This window comes from Nothoprocta perdicaria, unplaced genomic scaffold (assembly GCF_003342845.1).
Source record: "Nothoprocta perdicaria isolate Ctin4 unplaced genomic scaffold, notPer1 scaffold_66, whole genome shotgun sequence".
In the NCBI taxonomy this organism is placed as follows: domain Eukaryota; kingdom Metazoa; phylum Chordata; class Aves; order Tinamiformes; family Tinamidae; genus Nothoprocta; species Nothoprocta perdicaria.
Genome location: NW_020455932.1, coordinates 3,814,803 through 3,836,110, shown reverse-complemented (window position 1 = coordinate 3,836,110; position 21,308 = coordinate 3,814,803). Strand labels below are relative to the sequence as shown.

The window sequence follows — 21,308 nt, the reverse complement described above, 5'->3', positions numbered from 1 at the left end:
CCTTTATCATCTCCCCAGTGTGGACCTTTATCATCTCCCCAGTGCATCTCCAGCGGGACCTGCTCCAATCCCAGCAGCACAGAATAAAGCAGTGCTCAAGTGCCCGCAGGGCTGCGCTGGGCTGCCCCGCTGCTTTCTGGCAAGGGACAGTCAGAGCCGAGCTTCAGCCCGGGCTCCCAGGAGAAGGACCCATTCTAGGAACCAGCCATGGCCACCACTCACCCGTCTGGCTTTGCTCTGGTACTTCACCGCTTTTTTGGTGTCAGACACGGCCCGCTCCACGTAGTCCACAGAGTGCTCCACATTGTACTCAATGCGGTCAATCATCTCACCCTGCAGAGTGGGGAGAGCGCCCGCGCACCCATGCACGCAGACGTGAGCTTCTGTGCTCCGTGTGGCTCCTGTGCTGCCCTGATCCTCGGCACCGCGTGGTCGTCACCCTGCCCAGCACAGCAGAGAGGAGCGTCAGCCAGCCCTGCCCCAGGCAGCAGGGATCCCTGGGGTGCTCTCTGGGTGGCTGGCTGCACCACGAGCTCTGTGCCATGGAGTGGGTAAGGGAGGCACTTAAGTGGAAGGCTGGGGACTCTGTGCATGTTCCAGCAGGAAGACAGAAGAAGGGGTCAGGGTGGCAAGGTGAATTCCCCAGCCTATCCCTAGCCCCCTGGCCGTCCCATCTTATATTTCAGAAGAGCATAAAGGCCACAACAGGTCTTGCATTGACACCACGTGCTGAAGAAGCAGAAGGGACAGCAGAGACAACAAGGATGATAACAGAGCCATATGGGACATTCACAAGGCAACAAACATGCAGGGACAAACAGTTTACCCACACAACTACCCCACAGGGAACAGAGGACCTCTCCATTTGAGCTCCTACAGCTGCTGGGCTTCTCGAGGCTCTTCAGAGTGAGGCTGACAGGACAGTATCTACTGGCCTTTTAGGTTCTAGAGCAACTTCTGCTCCCACTCCCAGGACTGCACATGTGGAGTCCTGCATGTCCTTGGATGATGCAGGGAAGCACCTGGGTCCTATGGCAGCTGGAGCCAGAACGTGATAGTTTTTTTGAATCGCAGCAGCAAATGAGGGCAAAGCAGGGAGGGAGGAGTCTGCCAGGGACAGCATATTCCAGGCTGCAGGGCTGGGAACAGACACTGGAGCTCAGCTCCAACACAACCAATATCTTGTGGTTAGAGCTGTGCAAGTTGCTTAGAAGTCCCACTTCTACCAGGGACACTAAAGTCCACTCTCACATAGTTTCATAACCCAGTTTCTGCTCCCACAAAAACTGCACAAGGGCTGATGGCCATTTTCCCCATGAGAGCTGAGGTGGTGCAGCAAGCCACACTGCTGAACCACTGCCCATAGCCAGCGCCACATGCTGCAGATGCAAGGGCCGCAGTGCTACACAGAGCCAGGAGGCTTTGCTGGAGACTTCCTCAGGCGAATGCCAACGGGGCATTCCTGCATCCCTCTTGCTACAGCACCCCAGGCCAGGCAGGCGGCCAGTGCCATGTGTGCACGTCCCTTACACCTGCTTCTAGGTACATCACTCCTGGGAGTCCCTAGCTTGGTACTCCATATGGGGAGGTGAAGGGCATGAGGGAGAGAATGGCCTGGAGACACAGAGACCCTTCCCTTGGGGTCAGAGAAGAGTGGGACAGCACTGTTAATGTCCTTCAACCCTTGGGGCCAGCTTGCCATAAGAAATCACAACCCCGAAGCCCTCCATACATCAAAGAGAAAGCTCAGAATACACAGAACTGGGTTTGGGCAGGTGTGGTAGGACACAGAGCCCAGCAGATCAGAGCAGTCGTGTCCATGCCACAGTCCATTTGCCGACGGGACAGCCCCAGAGCCGCCCAAGAGTCACGAGCATGCAGGGCAGAGCCATGCACAGCAGAACATGCAGTTGCCCGCAAGGGCCAGGTGTGTTTTACCTGCTGGTGACAGTCTCCTCGGGCCGTGGCAGCATGACGGGCAAGAATGGGGGTGAGCAGGGACACAGGAGCCCCCGCCTGGCAGCTGGGCCAGGCCCCACTGAAGAGCGGTTCAATTCCCAGGGCAGGCTGGCACGGCCTGCTCAAAACCCGGTAGCACCCTGTGCTTCAGGAGCTCTCCTAGCAGCAGTGTTCACACACTTGCCCGCACAGAGCTTCCCAATGCTGGCTGGGACTCAGGGCTGGGACTCAAAGGGAGGCAGAGACTTCCCTTGCCTGGGTGGTGGCCACCCTCCACCTTCCTCCAGAGTCCCTTTCTGAGCCTCTCCGCCTGCAGCGTGTGGCAGCCGCTATGGAGCACGGGACAGGCAGCCTGACAGCTCCAGGAATGCTGAGCTCGGCCCCAGTGGGGCACAGACAAATAGTCCTTCCCCTCAGCTCCTGCCCAGGTAGCAAACAGGCCCAGAGACAAGTGCCTCCAAGGACTGGGACTGCTCCTAGTAACCCCCTCCCTGGGTAATCTGCCCCAGCCATCCTTCCCATACCCAGCAGGGCTTGCCAGCATTCCTGTGGTCTCTGAAATCTCCCTACCTGGCTCTCTACCAGCATGGCCATGTCCATAAACATGTCATGCAGCTCTCGGATGCTGTTCTCCAGTTTGATGATCTCACTGTGCCGTGTTTCAATCTCATTCAGTGCCTGCTTGGTGATGTTCGAGTCCATAATGATCTACAAGAAGACACAGCCGGTTAGCATCAGGCTCAGGCCTGCCTGGAGGTCCACAACATTAGCCCTCATCTCTGGGAAGAGGGGAATTATGGAGAGAAAAAGCAGGGCTTAAATGCAGCGAGGGCCAGACACTGAGCTTCGGATCCTTGGCCACAGCCTTGCACATAATGAGTCATGAATGACAGATGTGACAAATGAGAGGCCAGGCCCATTGCTGAGATACCTGGGTGAAGGGGAGAAACAGTGAGAACAGAGTGCCACAAAAGAGCTGCCCAACATCTGCCAGGGGGTGGAGCAATGGGGGAAGGTCTRGCTCTGGGAGAGCAGATCTCCCTGGGCTCAAGCCCAGGGCTGCAGAGGAAAGCCACAGGCATCTCCCCAAAACCCATGGCAAGATCCTACTGAGGGGAAGGTGAGAAGAGAATGGATGGTGTTAAGCGGAATTGTTCCTTGTACCCAACTGTGATGTTGGGGCTATGGAGCTCAGCAAAAGTGAGGCATCAGCAGCTCTCTGCAGTCTGATCTCATGGGCCTGGCTCCCTATGGGCATGAGGGTCTTGGTGAGGCCCCCATGGACCAGCACTAATGGCTCTGAGGCTGGCAACGGAGCGGAGAGCGTGGAATGTCCAGCATGGCAGGCTGCACATGGACTGAACACTCCTCCATCCTCCAGGCAATGAAGGGATCTGGGCAGGGCAGGGCCTGAGTGCAAACCTGCTCTCCTCAGGATCTTGATTTGGGGACTAAAAGGCATGATTGTGATATGGACATCACAACCAGGCTGTTTATGGCAACATCTGCCAGGCTGTTTATGGCAACATCTGTTCACTCCAAAGTTTTCTGGACTCAGAGCTGCCCCTGGAGACAGGACTCAGCATCCTGCTTGGACAGGATCATCCAGGCAGACCCAAGTGGCTATGCTCCTCCTCCACAGGCCAAGCTTCACGCTGTGTGAGCTGCGACCACAGTGGGTGGGTGCTTGTCCATTGTCCCAAGAGGGGCCAGGGATGCAAGGATGGATCAGCCTTCACCTGCACTGGGCTTGGGGCAGGGCCAATTTGCAATGCCTACCCCAGAAGAGAAGATGGCTGGGTTCCCGCTCTCCAGCATGTCCTCCAGCTCCTCACTGGTAGTGGTCCTGCCAGCTGCAAGTGATACACATGGGTCAGTCATGAGTAAGTTATGAGCCCAGGCTCCCTCCCAGCCATGGGGCAACCATGTAAGGGCTCAGCCAGCTCTACAGCATCTCCCAAAAGGAYTGCTGAGCTACCCTTCCAGCCCCAAGAGTGCACATGGCAGCTACGGGTACCATCATCATCTCTCTGGTCAAGGAGGTCCAGCCACCAGCATTGCCCATCTCTCCAAGAAAACTTGTCCCTCTCAAAGCCCTTCCCTGTGAAGTAGGTCTTCCTGGTCCTACCATGTTGGCTAAGCCTCCAAGGGCTCCCTGGGACCACGCAGAGCTCCCGAGCACCCACATCCCTGACAGAGCCTGGAGCAGAGATGAAGGACTGAATGCCACCAGGAGCAAAGCAACAAGGTGCAAGGATGAGGAGGCAGAACATCAAGTAAGAGCAAGGGTGGGCCACAGGGCTTCCACAGCTCTATGAGGGACCCTCCTCAGGCCAGTTCCAACCCATGAGGGATATTCAGCTCTGTCAGGCAGCAGCACAGAGCTTGCCAGCTAGGAGCTACTTCGCTTAACCCCACACCCCCAAATGCTGGCCCCAGTACCTCTACTCGTTGTTTCACCATGTGCTCCCTCATGTTGACTCTGTCCATCCTTTCCCAACCCAATCCATGACACCACAATCTATTACCATAGGTCCCACATACCCCCCATATTCTCCACTGAGATAGGTCTGCTGGATCTCCCCCCATTTGGGACATCGCTCCGGCCAAAATCTGCTTGTGAGATGTGGATTGAGGATCTGATCCAGCAGCGCAGTACCCTGTGCAAGCCTGAGCTGAGTTTTAGCCCTTTATCTGTATAATGCAGAGAAACTAAGCTCATTCCTCTTCTCTGGGGCACATCCCTTGTCAGGACACTCAGTACATTGACTTCTGTGGAGRCAATTAACCCTTTCCTAAGCTTGCAGACTTGCCTACCTCTTCTTGCGGACACCTTTCACACAGCTACAAAGAAGGACAAAAACTACCCTGCAGGTTACACTGACCCTCTACCATCAAATACAGCAGGTTTTTCATGCAAATACGTATATAGGACCCATGAAATGACACTGTTAAGCAGACTAACACACAAGGAAGGCTTGTACTAGGACTCCCCAGGAAACTGGGAGAGAGAGCAGGCTGCACCTGAAGAGAGGACAGGAGCCATCAGCTGAGGACATCAGTAAGATGAGGAGCAAATGGGCCAAGGCAGGGAGGGAGCAACTAGCGAAGCAGTTGTACAAGGATGAGCCAACAGGTACCAGCCAAATATATATGTGTGTGTGTGTGTGTGTGTGTGTGTGATTTGTATATATACGTATGTATGTATACATGTGTATGTGTATATTTATATACATATAAGTATTTTTTTATTTTATCACCTGGTAGAAATGTCTCAGTAATTCTGCAAATGCTCCTCGGCCAGTTCTCTCAAACCAAGGTAGAGACCTTATAGGCACTTGAGGAGGGAGCAGGCACCATTTCTGTTGAGCTCAGGCCTGCCTAGCAAGAATCTGAGACAAGCACCCCAGCACTAACATACAAGAAGAGAGCCCAGATGGGTTGAGCTTGGCTCTAGCACGTGCAGGCACCAAGCTTTCAGGATAATGGGACATCTGTTGGGCCTTAGGTTTGGGTTGCACTTAGCTCTGCTGCCTATGGGGAATGGACCTCCCTAAGACAATGAAGAGCGCAAGAAGGAATAAGTAAGTGAGCCCCAGACCTCCACTAAGCTTGGCAAGCAGAGCAACAGCAGACATGACGCCTTCCATCTGGGTGACATGGCCTCAGGCCCTCCCAACATTGGATCTCCATTGCTGTATTTCCTGGGGACAAATAACTTGAATTTGATGGACTTAAGGAGATCCAAATGGGTTCTGGTCCCCTTCCCTGGTACTAGGTATGGGAGTGGAGGTCTCAGTAGAGCTAAACAGCTCTATGAGGAGAATAATCCACAACTCATCATTTCTTCTCTGCAAATGGAATAAATCTTCAAAACAGATTACACATTCTGCATAAGAGCAGATCTCAGAGAACAACATAAAAAAGTACAATAGAAATTTTAAAGAGAAATAAATGAACTGTGCAGTGCAGCACAGCAAGGATCCACCTGCCAGACAGGAGAACAAAGGGAACCAGAAATTTGCTACGCTTTGCTTGGCCTGCAGTCCTCAAAGGAGATAGAGCCAGGAGATTCCTGTGCCCTCAACACTTGTCCCTAAGCAAAGCAGTGCTAAAGCACTGCTTTAGTTCAGCGATTCCTGATTTTATAAAAGTGCTGGGGAAGGTACAATTCCCCATCCTCACATCTCACTGCGTGACGACCAAGAAYGAGACATGAAACCCTTGCAGAAAGGTGGTGGGTTTTGTTCTGTTTTTTTTCTTTTAAATTGTTTGACCTCAGTGCTGGACAGTGTGACCACAGGCACTCAAAAGGCATCAGAAAGTAGGTGACAGAAGGAATGCAGAAATGTTGTCCTGCCCTAGCAAGCGGCCCAGTGCCGGGAGCAGCAAGAATTGGGCTGCTCCACAGAAAGACACAATCCAGGAGCCAGAAGTGGCCTGGGCCACTCACTGACTGGCCTACAGTCCCACAGCGAGGGGAGCCGGGCACTGACAATGTGATCCATTGACAGTCCCAAACAAGACAAGTGACCCCTGGTCAAGGAACCAGTCAGGGAGTCCCCACCAAGGACAGTAAAAAGTGGGTTGGAGATAAAGACTGGAGACAAGGCTTCAACGTAAATCTAAGGCCCACCAAGGAGACATGGCCTATCCAGAGATAGGACTGAGGACAAGACCACAACATAAATCGAAAGTTCATCAGGAAGATTTCCTCCCATTCAAATCATCCTTGTCATCCTTGTGCAGAGGCCATGCTATTCTCTGTATCATTACAATTTTAGTACAGGTGCTACTGAAACAAGCACTACATAGAGCCTTGCTGGGGCAGCCTARCAGAGGAAGAAATGAACTCAACCCCGAGCTGGCAAGAACAGAACAAATAGAGAAGATACACAGAGCCACAACATCTTTTGTCATCACAGCATGTGAGGAGCACCAGAAGCTCTGGAACAGACAGAGACATGAAGCCATGGAAGAGACTTTACAACAATTTTCCCTAAAAGATCCTGTACGAGCGTTGGTCCTGCTATGTCCAGCTGGATAACCTTCCTCATCAACTCACTCCCCCATTTCCCAGTGGGAAGGGCTTAGCCTTATCCAGGACATAGAGTAGCTTGCTCTGGAGTCTCTGGAGAAGCTCCATGGGGTTTGCCAAGTCCCACATGTTGTATGCTCTATAAATAGGAAAGACTTTGGAACAAGCACTTTGGCTGCTTGGAGATGTGCAGAAGTCCAACACGCCATGACTACATTCACAGTTACAGCTCAGTGACGCTCCTTCAGCTCCGAACATCCCTCTTCCTCAGCAAGTCAGAACTGCCTGGCCACCCAAACATCAATAGCAGGAGTAAGGGTTGGCAGAAGACAACACATTGGATAACATATTCCTTTCCTGGAGGGAACACCTTCCCTGGAGGGTGGCCTTCTTTGCTTGGATTAGATCTTGGAGCTATCTTTAGATATGAACCTGTACAAATCAGATACTGATAAAACTGCCAGGTCAGCCTAGGCATACAACTAGTACTGTGGATCTGATTCTCTCAGCCTTCCTCCAGATCAAATAAATCTCGCACAGCCTATATTCAGCTTCAGATAGGCAGATTTCAGCCGTAAATGTGCCTAAATGTCACATGTCTCAATGTGCCAGCATGTCACAAATTCACCCAAGGATGTCCCTGCCTCCTTGAAAGCCTCTTCTCTTCAGCCTCACTGCAGCAGACAGRGAAGGCCACAGAGCTAGACTCCCATAGATTGTGTAGAGTGTTTATTTTGATTTTTTGATGAGATAAATCCTACAACAATTCCAGAGTTGAATATGCCATGGAAAATCTAAATGGAAATGCCATGGAAATCTAAAGTTTGTTGCAGCATCCCGTCTGCTCTGCACAATTTGTTCAACTTCTGCAAGCCCAGCTCTCCGCACACAGACAGTGCGTCTCTGCCTTCACATGCACGAGAAGCACCAAAGGCCTTTCAGATCACATAAGGCTCCAGAGCGGGACCTTTGGGCCTTCAGATGGTCGTAGTTCAGACGGGAGTAGTTTGTGAGACATATATATCTTACATTTCTGCACATCAGTTAACTTGGTCTAGCACGGTGGGGCAAAGGCTGATTAATTCTCTCAGTGCCTTTGGARACAAGAGATATTTTATTCTTGGATCCCCAGTCTCGCACAAAACAAAATCATTCATGAAAACAAGAAGCCCTTGCACAGCCCCTCCATGGTATCAAAGTCACACAGCCTTCACAGAAAGCTCCTCCAAGCCTCAAATTCAATTTCTCTGTGAGCAAAATCTCATTAGACTTCAGATGTCGTTTCTTCTAATAGACAAAATTGCGAGCAAAAAATGAAAAGAGTGTCACCTCCCATCACAGGCAGTGTATGATGTCCAGACTTCAGAGAGGATTAGCTTAAGAAAGGTTCCTAACTGTGCTGACTCCAACACACAAGGACATTGCTGCAGGGAGGCGCAATCCAACTGGAACAGGGCTGCAGCAAGGAACAGCCACAGAAATCCATCCTTTTGTGATGAAGCCAAGGGCAGGGTGCATCTTGAAAGCCCTCTGTGATATCTATTGTCCTGCTGCATTTTGTGACTGGAATGAGCGAGCTGGGTAGACTGAGAGCCCCTAGGACGACTTGGACAGAAGCTGTTCTTCCTTTGTGCTGCTAGAAGCATGGCCTAGGCAGGATATGGTGAATAGGAGATATTTGTGGAGGACCACTATAACTAGATGCTCTTCATTGGGGAGGTGTTGTTGTAGCTGGTCATTGCCGCCTCTGCACTGCTCTGAGAGAAGATGTGAGGCTGGCACAGGCTGAACGACCATGTCACAAACTTCAAACCTGGGAAGAGTGACTGACTATCCCACTTGCAAAGCGAGAAGACGACGCAGTTCAGATGGCAAATTGCCACATCCCAGCACAGCTCTATTTAAAATAGCCATTTCAACACCACATAAAGCAGCAGATAATGACGATGTTGTCTGTAAGGCTCAGAAGAAACAGTACGGCTTTCTGKCCAGAAAGCACTTCTGACAAAACCCCAATGAGCTCTCTCCTTTTGACACGCTATACATACATCTTCTCCAGACTTCCACTCCAAAGGGAAAGCAGCCCCTTCATCACTAACCGCATGATCACTAACCACACCACCATATCCGCACCCAACACCTGTACCACAGCAAGTCTTGAACAACTTTTTCTTCTGTACTATCAGTGTTCTGTGGGGCACGGCACACCAGCCTATTGGGATGGATAAGGCAGAGGGAAAGAGCCCCTCCAAAGACTGCAATTGCAAAAAAATAATCAAGAGCTTCCCTGCAGATGACTAAGGATCTGGTTAAGTCTTTTAAAATCTTCTCATCTCCTAAAAGGTAGGAGTGGGAGTGCCTTAAATACCTGTTTACATTGTAAGACATCCCTGCGGCTGGATATCATCTAAAGAATTAAGTTAACAAATTAATCACAGTTAGCTGGAGCACTGACAAGCTTTCATCATCCCGCTTTACATTAAACGTCAAGCTATTGTTGAGCCCCATGTCAATCAATCTTCCTATTCAGCCAGTGTTAAGTATTTTATTATTATTATACACCATGGAAACTAATCCTAACAGAGAAAAGAGAAAAGGTATGCACAGCCTAGCTTTTTTTCTACTCATTTACAGAAGTTAAGATGCCCTGCTAACATCCAAATTCATGGCATCTGCAACTCATGAAGGACATTTCCTTATCTTACCTTCAAAGACCCCATTTGGGCTCAATGACCTTTTTCTGTTCTATTACTCATGCTGAGTCTTGAAAGACAGGCTTTTCTCAAGAGGAGAAAGCACCCAATTGTTTGTTGAGAAGAAAACATGGACCACATTTCAGTTTCTGATATTTGTGTCATAAAGAATCTGTGACATCTTTCTACCTTCAAAATTATCTTCAGAATCTCTTTTAATATATGTTTCRTCCGATTTCTCCCTTGCTTATTTGTTCCTCTACTTATGGTGACGCTATAGGCTCTTTCTGGGGCTCTGCAGGAAGAAGTCCTGCTGCATTTTGCAGGGAATGGCAGAGGACAGAAGAGCTGCACGAGAAGCCAACAAAGGAGACAGCACATGGACATGGAGACAAGAGCTGAAGTCACTACACCTCAGAGAGTGGGTCTAGGTCTGGCAGCAGAAATCTGCGTAGGCCAGATGAGTTGCTGGCAGGCTATGCACTGAAGACCCTAAGACCAGGACCATGGTGGCCATGAGAGTGGCAGCAGCAGAAGGGCAGGGGCTCAGCCCCAGCAGCCTGTGCTGCACTGCTGTCAACACCATAACTCCTGAGAACCGTCACCATTCTGGATTAGGAGAGGCTTTCTGGGGYAGAGATCAAGGTCTATACTGCTCCTGCACCAGGGAAAAGAGGTCAACAACACTTGGTGGCCATCTCTAAAGAACTCACTTATCTGGTTTGGTATGTACTTTAGGTCACTTGAGAAGAAAACCACATAGAGGAAAGCCAAGTGCTGCTACTAGGTGGGCCTGGACTGATGTCACAGGAACACACTGGAACTGGCAATTCCAATTGGTTTGCCTGAATTCAGAATCAGCTACAAACATGGTTTCTGTGCTTCTGTGTAGCACTTAAGCTCAGGAGAGTTTGGGTGATGTGCTGGATGCCAGCGCATGTTGCCAGCCCTGCAGGCAAAGCAATGCTTCCAGAGGCTGGAGGAAATTAGATGCTCCCCATTATGATGCCTCGCATGTGTCTGCCTGTCCTCACAGCACCATTGAGAGGTGAAGATATCAGAGGTTTCCAGCAGAATACTTATGCAGATGCTGGTAAGACAGAGTGAAGGGCCCCAGTAAGATTCACCTATTTGGCTTTCTTAGACAGGACAGCTAATAAAGCAATGGCTGTAACTCTGAGCTGAAAACCTCCCTTGACGTCTTTAGCTTCCAAGCATTTCTGCCAAACACCTGCAGCTCACTGGGGTCTGGTGGACAGCTGTCCTCAAGCCATCCAGGGCAGCAGAGCACAGGACTCAAATTCAATCCAGCACCTCCCAAGCCAGACCAAAGCGGTCCTGTTCCACAGCTGGTGCTGGAAAGGCATCAAGACGTGTCCCTCAGCAGCCACCAGCCTAAATCCAGCAGTGGAAAAAACCTCCCCAACCCCAGCAGCTACCAGTCAGGTCAGCAGCAGGGACCACCCACTAGGAGGCAGTGGAAATCACTGATTCCACAGCTCAGGCAGACAAGCAGCACCACCCAAAACAGGAGCAGGTCTCCTTCACAGAGAACTAAGATGGGACTTTTGCCTCCAGCTGGACACAGCAGCTTCTCTGCTGCTTTTATCCTCTGGTTTTACTCACTGATTTCCAGCTGCCTTTGAATCCTCCCTTTGCAGCGCTCCCTGTAGTCAGTCTGTGTCGCGTTGTACTCAGACATCACTTCCACAAACTTGCGTGACAATGTCGAGTGCTGGAGAGGGAAGAACAACACACACAGGCGGGGTTTATTAGTAAGGAGAAATTTATCACTCTTTGGGTTGGGAATGCACAGATCTGACTTGYACCACTTCCTAGGCGCCAGTGGCTTCTAGGGAGCCCTCAAACTTTTCCATCCAAAAGACCTAGCAGAACTGCTCAAAGCTGCATGTCCACRTGCCCACAGATGACATTGCCCAGGTGAGTAGCCCTGCCTACTATACAAGCATCACCCAACCTAGGCACCCAAGGAACGTGCAGTGTTGGTGTCAGGACAGCAGCAGGCCAAGGCTGGCAGCCTGCTCAGTCACACCAAGCTGCGGCCGCGCTCACAGCAGGGCATGTGCCAATAGATGGCAGTGCTGGACCTGCAAGAGGGAAGGCCTTGGTCAAGGAAACTCCTACTCAGAAGCCATCAAAAATGTATTGCTGGCTATTTTTAAAAGGAGCAGAAATCTGTCAGCGTTTTATTGGTCTGTCAAAAGAAATGCATAATTTGCTGTGCAGACAACAGAGAAAACATCAGTGACCCGGTTTTGAACTGGCCTGTTGCTGCACCAAGCGGTTAGGGCACTGGTAGCCAGAAGGTCTGGTGCTTGCCCCCGCTTAAGGGGCTTTTCCCTGCAGGTGCCGGGAGGGAGCAGGTGTCTCCCGCAGCTGGAGCAGGATGGGCTGGGGAAGGCGGCACCCAGCAGACCCAGAGGGAAGCCAGGAGGTGCAGGCAGGGGATGCTTTGCCTGGGGTGACCATGATAATTTGCCTGCAGAGCTGACAAACTAGGACTGATGTCCATGCAGAGCAGCCTGCAGCGTGCCCTCAGCTTGTGCTGTTGCTTTCCCTTTTTCACAAAGACATGCATGAGAAAAATCTTGGAATTACACCTCACCAGAGTCCACATACTAACCTCACTCAAGCTCCCACCACATGCAGGCTGGTGTTCTCTGTGCAGGCAGCAGCTCACCCACCCATGAGCACCCAGTCCATGCTCCGACTTGATGTCTGATCCCGTTGCCAGGCTAACACAGCTACTGCAAACAGCTTAAAGATACTCCAGGATGGTGAGGACGGAGTGCCACACACATCCTACAACCAAATGCTTATACCTCTCTTCAGCAATATCTTTTCCCAATTGAATTTCCAGAGCAAACATGTCTGTGGAGGCAAATGATGCACAAGTGGAAGGRGAAGCCAAATCCAATACCGTATCCAGGCAGAATATACCCAGGCACTAGTCCCACTGCATGTGATTGACATGACCGAATGTAAAGGCCTGAAGAGTCAGCATCAAATATGCAGAACAGAGACACTCACATGTAAACCAGAGGCAGGTGGGACTGTCCCATGACGCTGCAGAGCTTCTGAGAACACTGTGATACCCACAGCCCTACCTCTGAGGATTGCTCGTGCAGGGAGGCCCAAGAAGGAGACAGAGGGACCAGAGAAACAAAGATAAGGAGAAATGGCAGAGGTAGAATGGAGAGGAGGTGATGGAACAGAAAAGAGACAGGGAAAAGATGTGCAGGAAGGCTCCAAAAGAAGGTAAGGAGAGAGAAACCTGAGAGCAATGARTAAGATSAAGAAACACCTGACTGGCCAATTCCGTGGCAGGTTTCAGGACCCCTGGCACGACCTGAGCTCACACTCCAGCGAGCACAACCATATCCGAGAGCAGAGCCAAAAGGCAGGATCTGAGCTCTGCTCGGCTCCCCAGCAGCAGATTTTGAAGCCTGGATGCCAGGAAGGCTCCGCAGGCAGGCGCGGGGAGGAGCTGGCGAGAGGCGCTCGGAGCAGGCAGGGACACGCGGCCAGCGACTCCCCACGCTCCGCTCTGCTGCCGCTCCGCAAGGTCAAACGCGTCCCATGCACAAACGCATTCGGTTGTCCCTACTGCGTCTCAATATGTCACGAGCAGCCACAACCAACGCAGCTTTTATCCATACCTCCTGAACGAGGCACTGGAGACTTTATCTGAAAGGCACACTTGCTTTTGCTTTGTAGCTATTCTAAGAAAGCAGCAGCTATATAATTACAGTAGAGCCTAAGTCTCAGCTATAACAGCAATTTGGTTCCTCATCTGCTTTGCACACCTCACATAAAAGCCTCTGGCAGCTTCAGTTTCAAGCAGACTTCCTCTGCTCAAAAGGTGCCCAATCCAAAACAGGAAGGTCAGAACAACTCTGAACCTCCTAAGGTCATGGTTGGAAATCCTGCAAACATCCAACAGCAAGTAATTCTTATTCCGCCTTTGCAAAGCCATTTCCCCMAAAAAAATAGTTCATTCTCATTCCACTGCTAACTATCAACATATGTTGATTTGCAACCAAATATAGCCTTGATGGAGAACCTGACACTCCTTTTTGCTAATCAGGATACCACACCACGTCTCTTAAGAAGTTACTTAACTTAGCACTGTTTKGTTCAGATGGTTATTTGGTATATTCATAGGCATCTCACATGTTTACAAAAGGCACTTGATTTTGAAGGAACACAGACCTTCATAAGAAACTGAGCTAGAAGTATTTATTTGATTTTACTCATTAAACAAAAAATCCCTGAAAATCCAGAGTAAATAAAAAAGCACAGTAAAATACACTTTGCATTTAAAAGAGATTCATTACATAGAAAGTATACTCCTGTATTCCCATATGCGTTTGCTTCACAGTGTTTGAACTAGGCCAAAAGAGGTAAGTATTACTACTGCACTGGCTAGATGAACCAAACCTAAAAGCAATTAAGGCAAAAGCTGTTCTGAATGACAGGAACCAAGAGTACTGACATTTGGAAGAATGTAAATATCAGCATTTGTTCTGTTATGAACTGGAAATAACTTTGATACTTATAGAAAGAGCGGAAATACTGTTGAGACTCCTGGGAACAAGCATTTCTGGCAGCGTTGCTGTGCTGGGGCTGAGCTCGGGAGCTGCACGTCTCCCTGTCCCATCTCCGTAGTTGAGAGTCCCCAGACACAGAGCCCCCTAACTTTGTGTTGCTTCTAAGCTGAAGGCGTTACTGAAACTATTAATCAAAGWACCACAGAATCATGGAATTGTTATGGTTGGAAAAGACCTTTAAGATCATCGAGTCCAACCATAGTCTCTTCGCCAAAATGCCTGCTAAACCACGTCCCTAAGTGCCKCATCTTACACGTTTCCTGAATACTGCGAGGGATGGTGACTCTACCATTTCCTTGCACAGCTTGTTCCAATACCTCACTACTCTTTCCATGTAGAAACTCTTTCTAATGTCTAACCTGAACCTCCTCTGGCCATGGGGCTTACGGATWTGGGCAAGAGCAGGATGGTGGCACAGTCCTGTTTCTGACGGGCCACGGGGGTCCGCGAGGTGGTCAGACTGTGATGGGTGGTCAGCATGTTCCTGGTGGTGGCCAGCAATCTCCTGGCTCCAAGAGGATCAGGAGGTCCACTTGACTCATGTGAAGATCCAAGAGCCCCTTGATGGTTTAATGGGTTTAATGCGATTAATTCAGAATGTGAAAAGTCTAATTTTCCCTGGTGCTTTGCCAGGAGCTYGCAGAGCTTGGGATAGCTGCTGAACCAGCACCCAGAATGGATCTGGGTTCCCAGGGGAGAGGCCAGCACTATCAGCACCYTGAGAACTCCACATGGAGGACCAGCCTTACCTGACTTGCCAGTGAAGCTGCTTACACGAGTCTCAGCAGCCTATTTTGCTCTAACACATTGCTACCCTAGCAATGTATGGGTGTTAAAACAAAGACTCAAATAGATCTTATAACTTTTTTTTTTCTCTTTTTTTGGAGGAAGCAAAAAGAGTAAAGCCAGAAAAAAATGCTACTTATTCTTAACACCCAATTATTCCTAACTTCCAGCAGTTGAAAACAGTAGACCATGAGTTTCTCATTTCTCCTTCTATTCCGTGATTCGCTCATAGCAAAGTCTTGACAAACCTGCAAAGGCATTGCTGAAGAAACATCTATGCCCTTCTCCCCAAGCACAAAGGCATCCAGATCTAAATTCAACCTGTCCCAACTCCCACACACACCTTTGCAGATGAAGGCTGGTTTCTTCAGGTGTCATTCACGACAGGTCACAGTATCAGAACGTATGCTAGGGAGAAAGTTTTAAGACAAAATTTTGACCCCTCTGGCAGTTTGGCCACTTCAAATTTTTCTCACAAACTGGGGCCTTAAAATTAGATTTAATCTGGTCCACATTGGTTTCTCTTGCTCTGGTTGGAGCAAGGTAATTGCTGTGCCCACACAGCTTGGGCAAGGAGCAGCAGCACCAGAGATGTGCTAAAGACAGCTAAAACACACAAAGTAAGGTGCAAACGAGGACAGGCTTCCAGAAGGGATGTAGAAACATAATCCTAGCTTGCAGTGAGGCAGATAGGAAGGTCAAAGCTCGGGCAGAGCTGCACGAGGGATGGGCAGTTGCAAGTACTTCAGTAGCCAAAGGAAGGCTAATGAAACCATGGACTCCCTGCTCAGTGTGGCTGGAGATTAAGTAACTGAGCAGACAGAAAATACTAAGGTCCTTGCTTTCTCCTCTTGCATAATTTTCACCAGTTTGCCCTTGGACAACCCAGTCCCCTGAACCTCTTGTGGACTACGGTGGCATGAAGCATTAGCTGTGGGAGAGGGAAACAGTGTCTGAGAACACTTAAGGAAGGAGGACATACACAGGTCCATGGGACATATACAGCTCTGTGCTGATGCAGCTGCCCAATGCCAATGTAACGGCACTCTACGTCACATTCAAAAAGTGAGGGTGATCAGGGAGGGGTCCTGAGAACTGGAAAAGGCAAACCTCCCACCATTCTTCTAGGAGGAGGATCTGGAGAACTACAGGCCAATCATCATCACCTCAGTCCATAGGAAAGTTATGAAGCAAATCCTCCCGAAAGGAAAGAAAGTGGTTAAGGAACATGCATGTACCAATGGCAAACTGGTCTGGACCAACCTCACTGCGTTCTATGATGAGCTGACCAGCTGTGCCGGTAAGAGGAAAGCAGTGAATATTGTATACCCTGAGATTAAGGCCTTTTGCAAACAATCCCATAATATCTTTATAGCCATTTTGGTAAGACATGGACTGTTTAAGGTGACTGATAATCTGGATGAAACAGGTTCAAAAGGTCAGTGGTAAAAATATCCAGCCGATGACCGTTTCCTAATAGCATCCCTTTAGCAATTAATGCTAAGGATGATACTGTTTAACATCTTTACAGCAGTCTGAGATGACAGGATGAAATGCATTTTGAGCAAGGTTGCAGATGATATTAAAGAAATTAAGGAAAGTACTGAAAGGCAGGGCTGGTATTCAGATAGTCCTTAAAAAGGCTGAAGAAACTGGCTGAGAGGAATCCCATGAAGTTCAACAACGGCGAAAGCAGCATCTTGTATCTGGGAGAGGATGTGTGCACTTGGACAGGCTGAGGGCCAGCTGGTTGCAAAGCGGCTTTGCAGAAGAGCCCGGAGTCCTGGTGAACAAAAAGCTGCCTTGGAGCCCTTGAAAGATGCATCTTGGACCGTATTAGCAAGAGTGCAGCCACCATGGTGAGGAAAGGTGTTATTCACTACTTCCCRGCACTTGTGAGACCTCAGCTGAAGTACCATGTTCAGAGCTCCCTCAATCAAGACAAAGATCAATGCACTGGAATCAGTCTAGCTGAGGCCACCAAGATGATCAGGACTGCAGGACTGCAGCACAGGACAAACAAGGACAGGCTGAAAGAAAATTGATTTTGATCAGCTGAGGATGAGAAAGCTCAGGGGCTTCCAAGCACTATCTAGTGAAAGGGTGTCGAGAAGATGGAGCCAGACTCTCCTTGGAGGTGCCCAAGGACAGGATAAGAAGTGACAGACACAAGTTGGGACACGGAAAATTCCAATTAGATATTAGAGGGGAAAATACATCCTAAGGGTGATCTAACACCAGATCAGGGGCCAAGACAGCTTGTAGATTCTCCATCCTTAGGGATAATCAGAATGCAGCTGCACAAGGACCTGAGCAACCTAATCTTGTTGGTATTGCTCTGTGTGCAGAGGCTGGACCAGAGCCCTCCTGAGATCCGTCCCCAGTTCATGTTATTCTGTGATTCCACAGTAAGGAATAAACCATGGGCTAGACTTATAATGAGGCCATTGGCTTGTCTCTTGGAGAAATACTAAGCAATGCCTTAGTTCAGACACAAGGAGATCTCTCACCTCCTTACCAAGGAGGTCCATATTGGAGCAGAGATCTGAATCCTGCRCTCACATGTGCCAGGCTGGCACCTGAACAGCAGGGCTTCAACCCCTTCAACAMAGGACAAATCTAAACCCCCCTCAGATTCAGGGGACCTGGGCTCCATGGCACCTCTCTGTGACCACCTCTAGAACCCCTGGATGTGGACACTGCAAAAGTAATTTCCTAGAAATGCGGCACAGTGGAGCAGAGCACAGGCAGCTGCAGCTGGCTGCCTTCAGCCTCCTACTGCATCACCACCAGCCCTCAGGAGAGAGGCGGCCTCGTCAGGCTGAGGGCACTGCAGTTTGGGAAAGTGAAAAGCAGCAAAAGAAATCCGTATTTCCACGTTTCCTGCTGGAGAATGAAGGGAGCTTCCAGCTCTGCTGATACTCCTATGCCAAAGAGCATTTCCTAGGAGCTTAGCTTAAGACCTGACTGGTCCCAGGGGCTGTACATGCCAGCAGGAGCCAGGAAACCGAGGCATCCCTCTTACTCCCACAGGTACTCAGGTAAGCTTGCATCCCAATTCCCAGGCCTCCATCTGCTTTTCCTCCTCCTGTATGTGAGATGGCAAATACTTTGTCGAAGACATTGTCCTTCACATGGTCACAGCATGGAGTACAATGGAGAGGAAATCCTGGTGGTGGTGCCACCCCGCAGCAACCGTGCATTTTGAGTGGTAAGAGGTAGAGTTTGTCTCTGGGAAGAGGCCTACAGGCTCCYGTGCAGGGCTACAAGTTCCCTCTTGCCCCAGCTAGAGCATGGCTGTGCCTGTGCCCAGATCCCTTCTAGGGTCAGGGCTGGTGGGCCAGAAAAATCTGCCAATGTCCTGCTTTGCTAGGGCCTGCTGCACTGTGTTCTGCTATTGCCTTTGCTACAGCCTGCAAAAACACGTCCCAGCAACAGCCAACTCCACTTGCTCCAGAGACAGCTCTCAAGCCTGTTGCTTACATCAGTTTTGTGCAGTCCAGACACAGACAATGTCTCAGTCCCCAAAGCCTCTCTCAGTTTGTGCAAGATCTGCATGACGTGTTGGGCTCTGCTCGGGAAGCTGTCTCTGCAGAGGTGATCAGTTAATGTCAGCGCTGTATTGATTAGACACCGACTGCGGCACAAGAAATGAAGTAACTGAAGCAGCTTCTTATGCTGAAATGGAGATAAACCACAAAAAAAAAAAAAAATCTACCCTGCAAAACACTTTCAGAGACTCAGATTTTATTGAGCTACATTCTTGAATAAACCTTGYACCCCAGCAACAGCTGAGGGGCCTAAATCCAACCCACTAGCACCAAAGCGCAATGCTGGGAGCTGCAGCTGGTGTTACCAGTTTAATTGTTTCCAGAAATGGGATCTTCATTGAAGAACAAGGCCCTGTTTCTCTGCAGCAAGATGACTTGTTTACATTAACACACACCAGTAAGGTCTAGAGGAGACAAAGTGCTGAAWCTTGCACTGAAGCGGAAGAGGAACAAGATGGACAGTAAGCACTGACAGAACAATGAGTTCATTTTGTAAAATGCTGTTTCACCAAAGGACAACCAGGTTGGCCAAAGGATACCCAGGAGACTGGTCAATCCATATTAAAAAGCACACAGCAACAGTGTGTGATGAGGCAGTGCAGAAAAGAACTTCAGCACAGAAACATGATTTAAGATGTTTGCACCAACTATGCAAACATCCCACAAATGTTTTGGGTGCAGATGCACATRCTTATAAACACCAATCTCTCACAACAGGGCCTTTTCATGTGCATGAGCTGCTGCAGCTGYTCTAGACTCATCACCGTGCAGCCTGTGAGGAGAGACACAACGAACAGAGCCAGGTTCCTCCTCTACCTGCAGGCCGCTCCAGCTCCGCTCGCAGGTTCCTGTGGTCAATTCATGCTCTTGTCGTGCCAGTGATTGTAATTTCTCCATGTGAAGGGTCTTTAGAAGCTACATGTATCCATGCTGACACACTCATGACTTTCTGGTTTAGGTGCCACCAACCTATGCCAGTCTTTTATTCCTTCCTCTGTGCTTTCTTCTGGTGCTTCCCCATGCCCACTTTCATTCATACCTTCTTAATCCTTCCATTACCTGCCTCTATAAGAAAGCTCCATGCAGTGCAGCAGGGCAAATTCCTACCCAGCTGGTYTCCTGAAAGCCAACAGGGCCTGGCTGTGGTGCAGAAGGGCTTCTCAGGTTCTGCACCACGCTGGAAGGACATGGGACACTGCGCGTCTCCCGGTAGCTGTTTCCAGGTTCACAGCTTCTGCATGTCTAGCAAGGCACATAAATCATTCCTGTTTTCACAAAGCATCAATGCAAATTATCTAATGACACCATGGTCAATCAGTGAACGCTGAAAGGGTCCCTGCTGTGGGAGGGCACGGCACACCAGGAGATGCAAACAGCMCTTTGCATCTTTGTTAAATCCTGAGTCTTCAAGCACAGATATATCAGGCTAATTCAGCCARAGCCTAGCGCAAAGCATCGAACAAAAGCAAAAAGTGCTGCACGACAGCTTCCTGCAGAGAAGGTACGGACTTCACATGGAACAGGGAGGGTGAAGAAATGCTTGTGCCACTTCYCAAAGCATAAACTTTTAAACAAGATCTGCTAACAAGACCTTTTTAAACAAGATCTTTTGGTAAAGTCTGTGGCAAAGACCAAGCAAATCAACACTCTAGAGCATGACACTAAAATCAAGAACTCTGCRTGGGAAATCAGGAGCAATGGGAAGTGCAGGCTCCATGGGCATCCCGGACCATGCAAGCCCAATTCTCACCCACAGCAAGATTACTATCACAGCATGACAATCCAGCAGGGACACCCAGAGCACAGGGCACAGGGTCCAGGTGGGTTTTGAAGACCTCCAGAGCAGGAGCCTCCACAGCCTTCCTGGGCAGCCTGTGCCAGCGCTCTGGCACCCTCACAGCAAAGAAGTTCTTCCTCACATGGAGATGGAACTGCCTGGGTTTCAACTTACACCCATTGCCCCTTGTCCCGTCACTGGCTATTACTGAGAAGTACCTTCCCTTCCTCCCTACATTCACCCTTCAAGTATGATCCTTCCATCAAGTGCAGCAGGAACAAATGCACCCAGCTTCAGGACAGATTTCCTAGAGCATCAGCTGGGTGCTCCCACAGGCTGCAGGTAGCCGAGGATGAGAGGAAGGGATCACAGTCCGTGCGTGAGAACCCGCTGCGGGCACACTACCSGCTGCACAACAGGAGCCACGTAGGCAGCCCCATCTCTTAGGGACTCAGTGCTGCTCCCTCAATAAGAAAAGGAAAAACTCACCCCCAACCAGGGAGACCTGCTGTTCTGGTTACCTCTGTAAAGCAGTAACAGTCCATCAAATAAAGACTTAGATATTTTAAATAACAGCATATCACCCACATGCCTTTCTTCAAAAGTCATCTTAGAAAGCTTCTACATGCTTATCATGAAAAAGTGGGGTTAAAAAGAGGAACTGGTTATCATTGCAGACACGGTTCATTCCTCTGTAAGGGTAGAGTTATGTTTGCTTATCTCTCTCCCGGTAAGACAGGAAGCTCATTTTTTCCTCTGAACACCCAGAGGGGAGTTCTCTTCCTCTATCACCACTTTATCAAAGTCACCTAGCCCAACTTTAAGAGCTCAGGCCACGTTTGCCTGCACATGGGCTCAGTTTAAGAAAAAAAA

At 49.5% G+C, this 21,308-nt stretch overlaps 1 protein-coding gene and 1 non-coding gene across 2 annotated transcripts in view; both read right to left on the bottom strand.

Moving 5' to 3' along the window:
• Nucleotides 1-21,308, bottom strand: part of STX1A (syntaxin 1A) — a 77,072-nt gene that overhangs the window by 1,882 nt on the left and 53,882 nt on the right. The window contains exons 5-8 of the mRNA XM_026050163.1: nucleotides 11,317-11,425; nucleotides 3,739-3,812; nucleotides 2,530-2,667; nucleotides 223-333 (exon numbers count right to left, since the gene is read on the bottom strand). Coding sequence (XP_025905948.1) covers nucleotides 223-333; nucleotides 2,530-2,667; nucleotides 3,739-3,812; nucleotides 11,317-11,425 — 432 coding nt within the window. The remainder of the gene's footprint in view (nucleotides 1-222; nucleotides 334-2,529; nucleotides 2,668-3,738; nucleotides 3,813-11,316; nucleotides 11,426-21,308) is intronic.
• LOC112956750 lies at nucleotides 6,663-6,767 on the bottom strand. The gene has a single exon (XR_003251096.1). It is a non-coding gene; the product is annotated as a U6 spliceosomal RNA (small nuclear RNA).